Source organism: Buceros rhinoceros, unplaced genomic scaffold, assembly GCF_000710305.1.
Source record: "Buceros rhinoceros silvestris isolate BGI_N320 unplaced genomic scaffold, ASM71030v1 scaffold24720, whole genome shotgun sequence".
NCBI classification, from domain to species: Eukaryota; Metazoa; Chordata; class Aves; order Bucerotiformes; family Bucerotidae; genus Buceros; species Buceros rhinoceros.
This window is the reverse complement of record NW_010391647.1, coordinates 15,270-23,037: the sequence shown is the minus strand read 5'-3', so window position 1 is coordinate 23,037 and position 7,768 is coordinate 15,270. Positions and strand designations below refer to the sequence as shown.

At 39.1% G+C, this 7,768-nt stretch overlaps 1 protein-coding gene across 1 annotated transcript; it reads left to right on the top strand.

Moving 5' to 3' along the window:
* Window positions 1–2,656: 2,656 nt before the first annotated feature.
* Window positions 2,657–7,457, top strand: KCNK5 (potassium channel, subfamily K, member 5; the record flags this gene model as incomplete). The annotated part of the gene is made up of 4 exons (XM_010142626.1): window positions 2,657–2,768; window positions 4,299–4,465; window positions 5,675–5,843; window positions 6,643–7,457. Coding segments are annotated over 4 exons (1,263 nt in total), but the record flags the coding sequence as incomplete, so codon positions are not given.
* Between the last annotated feature and the right edge of the window lie 311 nt (window positions 7,458–7,768).

The window sequence follows — 7,768 nt, the reverse complement described above, 5'->3', positions numbered from 1 at the left end:
CAGAGCTGGGACTGCTCAGCCTCGAAGAAAAGGCTCAGGAGGATCTCATCAATGAATATGAGTACATAATGGGAGGGTATAAAAGAGTATCTTCTTATTTTCCTAGGAAGAAAAGAAAGCCTTGTGCACTTTTTCCATGCTTACAGATGCAGAAGGTGGTAGTTCTGTCCTGCTTTTCCTTCTTCTGAAGGTCAGGAAGCCAAAGTAAAATGGCATATTTTGCATATCTAGTTATGATAAAGCTCACTTGGAGGCAATCTCCAGTGTGCTTGTTCCCTTAATTTCACATTCTCACATTACTTCTACAGGGACTAAATGTCATTCTGTTGTGAATCATTTAACCTTGCTGTGATCAGATTTCAAATTTAACTATGCCTCCTGCTAATACAAGGACAGCTCAGATGAGTTGCAAGCTTTTAAGCCACCATAGAGATTTGCCCTAGCAAACCTTGACAGGCCAGTAGGGGAAAAAAAAAAAATTGAATAAATGCATTAGTATGTAGGATCCCAGTGTGGGGAAAACCTTGATGCTATTCTGGCTTGCCCTCAGCAGAAAATGGAGAAGTAGAATAAACATATCCATAATATGTGGGTCAAGGCTTCTTGCTATTTTCAATTTTTTTGACATCTTTTCATCCCTATTGTTACTCACATAGGGGGAATGCAAGTGGCATGTGCCCAAAGCATCTGAGAGAAACTCCTTTGCCCAGGATAGAGAAGATTTAACAAAAGGCTCTATTGGAGCCGGGGGGCGGGGAGGGGGGCAGAGACATGTCCAAGGAAGTACTTGCAAATGGAGCAAATGGTCTACTTGATAATGTTCAAATGAGGCTCCCTGTTGTAGTTATGTTAATGTCAGCAGAAGGTGTATTAGTTTTGTGTGTCTTAAATCTTACTGTGCAATTGCAAGTCTGTTTAGTTTCAGCAATAGCTTCATGGACTCTAGTTCTTTTATTATTTTTTTTTCCTTTGCCAAAGTGCAGAATTGGAGTGGTGGGGAGTGAGGGAGAAAAGGGGGTTTAATTTCCGTGAGGCAAAAATCTGACTGAAAATAAAGTCCTGCCTTTATCCATACTGTCATGAGGTGGGGTCTAAGGCAATGTGTGTTGAAAATGCATTTTTAATTAATTTTTTTGCACCTTGTATATGCAAAATACATTCACTTCCAGGGCATTTTTATTACAATAGGAGAGTGGTGATATGTAATAAGTCTCAAGAATAATTAAAACCTGTGTTAACTTGTGTACGATTTCAGTAGCGATTGAACTTTGTGTTGAGTCTATGCTGGGTCCAAGGTCAGGTCTTAATCAAGTAGGAAGAAAGGTAGGTGTGACGAGGGAAGGAAGAGTTGGTTGTAGGTACTCTGTACAGTCTTACCAGTTGAAGATAAACCACACCTGTTGTGATTAGTAAAAAAAACCAAGTATATTACCTCCAATTTTAGGTATTTAGCTCAAGATAGTTTTTGTGTTCAACACCTTTTGAGGAAGAAACACAGAAAGTGGGATAATGTTATGAATCAACTTTTGGAGGCATCTTCAACTCTTCTGTATATGCGTACAGCATCAGAGTTTTATTCAGACAACCTTGATTTACATTGAAGGGGAAAAGGCAGAGTAACCTGAGAAGGCTTTAACTGCAGTAAGATGTGACAGAGCAAAGACTTTAACAAGTAGGGATCTCTAGAAGATAAATTGTGTTTCTCTTTTACTTTGTGGAGGCAGAAATACATGTCTGAATTGGCAAGATGTATGACTTTGATCGGAAACTTTGACTTTCTGCAATAAATAGTCATTAGGATTTTTTTATCAATCCATTTTTTAGTCTAGTTTTGGAAAAGCAAGGGAGGCTGGTTTTTCAAAGTCCTTTCCTACAAAAGCTGAACATGGTTAATAATTTTTGAGCACCTGAAAACTTGAACCGATGTTAAAAAATGACTTGCTGAATCTGTAGAAATGCCATTTACTACACTTGCTTCCCTGAAACATTGTAAATGCTTTGCATCCAGCATGGAATACTAGATTCAAAGATGGGATAAGAAAGGGAGCTGATTCAATAACAAAGATTGGACTCCTGTTGCATGAAATATGTTGGGAAAGTGTTAGTTTGTCTATCTCTGCTGAAAAGTACCATTTCATGTTGTCTTGTAGATGGTTTGACTTTGCCAGGGACAGCAGGTGAGTGAACAGTAATTACCCTAGTAATTTGCCAAGGATTCTATGACAACCTGCGCATACCCAAGTTAAGCTGAGGCATGTAACAATATTTTCAAATGGATAGTAGTTCTGAAGGTGTCCCTAACATTAAATCAAATTCAAGAACTGCACTGGAGATTAAATGATAGTTCAGTCTGGAGGAGTGTGTTTGGTCTCTGGAAGAGATCCGTTTGGGGTTAAACTGGTAAGCCAAGTAAAAGCTTATCTAATTAAACCCCCCTTTTAAATGTCAGACCACTCACACTACTTTTTCTTAAGTGAAGTAGATTTTGTAATATTTCGTGAAATTGTTAGTGAATATGCTAGGCTAGCCTTCGGAAAAAAACTTGAGTGATTATTTTGAAAGTACGAACAAAGTGGGGGAAACCTGAGAGGGACAGGCGTATTTCTTTTTCAGGCTGCCAGGATTTTCCAAGAATGACTGTAAACTTTTCTTACAGGTTGTGTCAAATGCTGCTGGACAGGGTGTTGCCATCACTGGGAACAATACTTTCAACAACTGGAATTGGCCTAATGCTGTGATCTTTGCTGCTACTGTGATCACTACAATCGGTAAGTATCTATTGGGTCCAATTACTGTAGTTTTCTACCTGCTCTCGTGTGTTTGTACTCTTCCATTTATGTGTCAAGGTAGCCACTGGATAAAATCCCCGTGGCTGGAGTTGCCTAGAATATGTGTTTACTTGTAGGTAAATAGAACACCTGAAGACCTGAACAGATGTTTAAAAAAAAAAAGTGACTTGCTGAATCTGTAGAAATGCTATTTACTGCACTTGCTTCCCTAAAACATTGTAAATGGGAGTTTTTTGGCACTCACTGCATGGGTATACAAAAGAGAAATGTGTGCCTTTCCAGTAAGTAACGGATTCAAGGTGCTGTCTGGGATAACTGGTATCATTCCAGTTCCATCAACTCATTCACTTGAGATGTCCAAATCATAAAATCCCAAAATAAAAGCATTCCATTAAACTAATACTTAAAGCCATGTGTATATGAGGTTTTTGTATAGCTGTCCTGTTACTCACATGCATCCTCTTGAGTTACTGAATTATCAATGTTCTTTGCTTGCAGAACAATCTAGGCTTTTTATCTGCCTCTTAAAAGAAGGCAAAGTAAAACAAATGTTGCCTTCTAAATCTCACTACTGATTTACACTTGTAAAATCCTCTGCACTGAGAGACTTCTTCCTCCTTTGACATACAGATTTTTCAGAGCTCAACATAATCTGCCTTCAGCTTTTACAGAAAAATCTTTGCTGCGTGGTATTGCTACACCCGTGCTACACCTACAATGCAAGAAAAAAAAACACCAAAAACCAAACCTAACCACAGGAATGCAAAACAACCAGAGAAGGCTGGAGGTATAGAGAAATGGAAGTGTTACTATTAAACCATATGCAGTACTGTAGTTTTCTTTATTATTTGAAACTCACAATACCCAGCTTATGACAAAACGTCGAAGTCAGGAACATACCTAAAAAAGAAAGCTCTTGCAGAGAATAGGCTGCTGATTTTAGAGTCCAAGTTTGTCATGCCCTGTTGGGTGCTGTGACCAGCGAAGAGCTAAATTCAGGTGAAATACCTTGTGATGTCACAACTTTCTTTTGCACTTCTCTCACAAACTCTTTCTGTGGAAAGGTACCAGCTCCCAAGTTAAATGCGTATAGTGGATCTTCCATGTCAAAGCTAGCTTCAGGATGAATTTTAAGCTTTTATTCTAAAAAATTAATTCAACCAACTTTTTAATAGGGCTGCTTAAGGTTGGAGAATCATTAAATTTTTGAGATCAGCTTTATTTCAGATTTATCTCATCTTGTCAAGAGAAAGATGCACAAAATCTAGGAAACACTTAAAATGCAGTAATCCTCTTGGCTTGCATTAATGGAATACATGTTTGCTTGAGTAGGATTAGAAGGCATCCAGATTCAGAAGATCAGCTGGAGTAGACTGAAGCTCTTAAAGATGGTGAAGTAGGGAGCATTGGATACAGCAGAAGCCCACACAATGTTGTTTTGTGCATAGGTAGAGTTGCCTTGAATTCTCTGCAGCAAGAACACACCATGCACATACTCATGTCTTTCAGGATATGGAAATGTTTCTCCAAAGACACCCTCTGGGCGTCTCTTCTGCATATTTTATGGGCTCTTTGGAGTTCCTCTCTGCTTAACATGGATCAGTGCTCTGGGGAAGTTCTTTGGAGGACGTGCCAAGAGGCTGGGCCAGTTTCTGATGAAAAGAGGAGTAAGTCTGGTAAGGCCCTCACTTTCTTACCCTCGTGCAGTATATTTTCCAATGCATGAATTACCCTTACACTTCCTAACTTACCTGCTAATCTTGGTAGTAAATGAATGCTTGCACAAATACAATTTTTTTTTCCAAATGGTGATGCATAGAAACAACTGAATGAGGGATTGGGTCCAATATGGTAGTTCTTCAAGAAGTTTTAGTGAAATGAGATCTTGTCGAAACCTTTGATATGGATCTTGCAGCTTCTACAGAAACACGTATCTCCTCACATTAGAAACCTGTAGGACAAATGTAGGTGAGGCTCAGTTTCGCAGACATTCCACACAAGCTCCTCTGGCATGGAAATAAGCTGTCCTGTTTTGTTCCCACCTGTTTCTATGCTAACATGAATATCTTCCTGCTGTGCAGTGAACCAACTGGAAAGTAATGTTTTGTTTTGAGTTACTGGCTTATGGGTTTTCTGTTTGTGGCTTTTTGTTAGTTTTTTTGGTGGGGGGTTATGTTTGTTCCCTCTTTTTTTTCTTGTTTGTTCCCTCTTTTTTTTCTTGTTTGTTCCCTCTTTTTTTTCTTCCCCATCTCCACCCCAAGTGAGTTCTATCTCAGTTCCAACTCTGCACAGAGATGGGAGGCAATGCAGGGCTACAGTGTCTAGAAGACAGTAGAACAGGTTTAGGTCCTGGTTTCAGAAACCAAGAAAGAACTTTCTTGGTTTGGCACCTGAGAAGAAAGTGTAGGAAATAACGGTGAAATTCATGTCTATGTGCAGCTTTGTGCACAGGTAGCATGAGTGACAAAAGGTGGGAGGCATAAATAGGAGAGAAGCATCTTAAACACTTTTGATCCCCCTATACTCAAATGGATAAAAGGAAAATCAGAGGAATCAACTGCTTTTTAGACTAGAATGCTATGTCTGTATCACATGCCTCTTCATAAAATATCAGCAACTCCTTAAACTTTTCAGGAGTGCAATAGATATCTATGAGGAAATAATGCTGTTCGAGCAAGTGGTTGTAAGAACAGTGAGTTCTGTATACAGGAGAAAAAAAGATTGTATGTTTCATTTCAGTGTGTGACTTTAAGTTATGGCTGATAAACTGTTAGCACAAAACTCTGAAATATTTGATACTGTCAGATGATGCTTGATGCCATTGATGGGAAAAGAACATTTGGAGATCTTTCCCTGACTTTTTTTTTATTCTTCTTTCTTTTCAGAGGAAAGCACAAATTACATGCACCGCTATTTTCATTGTTTGGGGTGTCTTGGTCCATCTGGTTATTCCTCCCTTTGTCTTTATGGTGACTGAAGGATGGGATTACATTGAAGGCCTCTATTTTTCATTCATCACTATCACCACCATAGGATTTGGAGATTTTGTTGCTGGTCAGTAATTGTGTCTTACGTATTATTTACAAACTTGCATGGTATGGCAATTCTATTTACAAACTCTTAATTTGAAAATACTCTAAGATTTTCCAAAACATTTTGCTGAATCAGTGTCACTTAAGGCTGGGTACTTATGCAGTGGATTAGATCTGGCTCTTCAGTCTTGGTTTAGATATCTAAGGCCTTTACTGGGTTAAGTCTGGATCCAAGTTTTGGAGTTCGTAACTCTTTCAGGTTCCCCAGATCCTTATTTCAGGCAGGGAGCTATCCTATCCACCGTTAAAGACAAGTGCCTTTGAATGTCATCCAGTATACTAAGCAGGGTGCTTAAGTACTGGGCAACGTTCTCTGTACAGCTGTCTAGAACTAGGCAACAGGAAATGCTAAGTGTACTCCTAAATCTTGTCTTTCTCTAAAATCCACTGCGTTGTTCAGGGCTTTGGAGATGGTACTTGTAAGTGGAATTCTAAATAATTTTCTCAAGGAAGGTACCTATATCCGTACATCAATGGTAGGGAGAAGGCTTATAAATTTTCCAACGGGAAAAACTTCTGTAGCTTACAAGGAAAGGATAAATATGCTGCCATTTTATGTTATAGTCCAGTGGTGAGAATACATGCAGCCAAGAAGTGGAAGACCTGAGATCAAGTTTCTCTATCAGAAGGGTTTCGGATGCCCACTTACCACCCTGGTGATCAAACAGCTAGGTTCTGTTAGTGTAGAAGGGAGTGGTTCTCAAAGGTTTATCAGCTGCGAATCCTCTTTCAGTGATGTTCTTGTTTTTAATTCTTTATAGGTGTAAATCCAGATGCAAACTACCACGCCCTTTACAGATATTTTGTGGAGTTATGGATCTATCTGGGACTAGCTTGGCTTTCACTCTTTGTTAACTGGAAGGTCAGCATGTTTGTGGAAGTCCACAAAGCAATCAAGAAACGGAGGAAAAAAAGAAAAGAGTCATTTGACAACCATCCTCGGTCTAAAAAACCCCTTCAACTGGGTACCTCAAAGGATGTAAACATTTTCAGCTTCCTTTCAAAGAAAGAAGAGACGTACAATGATCTTATCAAGCAAATTGGGAAGAAGGCCCTGAAGACAAACAATGACAAAATTATTAAAGCAGAAAATGCCAAACAAAATATGCAGAATGCCAGTATAGATGCCCAGGTGATTTACACAAAGACAGAGTCGTTTGAGTATGATGAGTCTTCCTTGGACATTCAAAATGGTCATGGACCCCTGCATGATAAAAGTATTGGAGACAGTCCTCTAGAAGGAACCATGTTTGTAAACCAGCTAGACAGGATTAGTGAAGAAGAAGGCGAAGTGTGGGACTCCAGAGACTATCGACCCTTAATATTTGAGAATGCCAATATAACATTTGTAAATGAAGATGATGATGAAGACGAAGATATCTCATATGATGAGGAAACGTCAAAATCCTCCATGGATGACAATCTTGCAGAGGAATCTGAAACTGCAAAAAACCTGGTAAAATTTCCATCCTCCGATGAATCTACCTTTACCAATAATGAGCTAGAACTTTCTGTGCCTTATGAACAGCTGATGAATGAATATAATACAGTAAACAATGTGAAGGCTGCAATGTGAAGCCTGTTTGACGATGGTTTTCAGAAAGCGATCAATGCATATTGAACAAATTAACAGAGAAAGGAGAAAAGTATGTCTTTGCAGCTTCTCCTGTCTCTTCTCAAAACAAAGCAAGTCCCAAACTAAAACTCCAGTGTCCTTTTCTCATCCTAAGGTGGTTTCTGAGCCCATCTGCTTTGCTTATCTGAAAAACTTAGAACAGTTGAATTTGGAGTCCTGCTCTTTCTTGGGATTATATGGTTCTTGAACAAAGTAGAAAAGGAAAAACTGGTTAATACACTGGAGCAGCTCTGCCTTTATGCACCTCATTG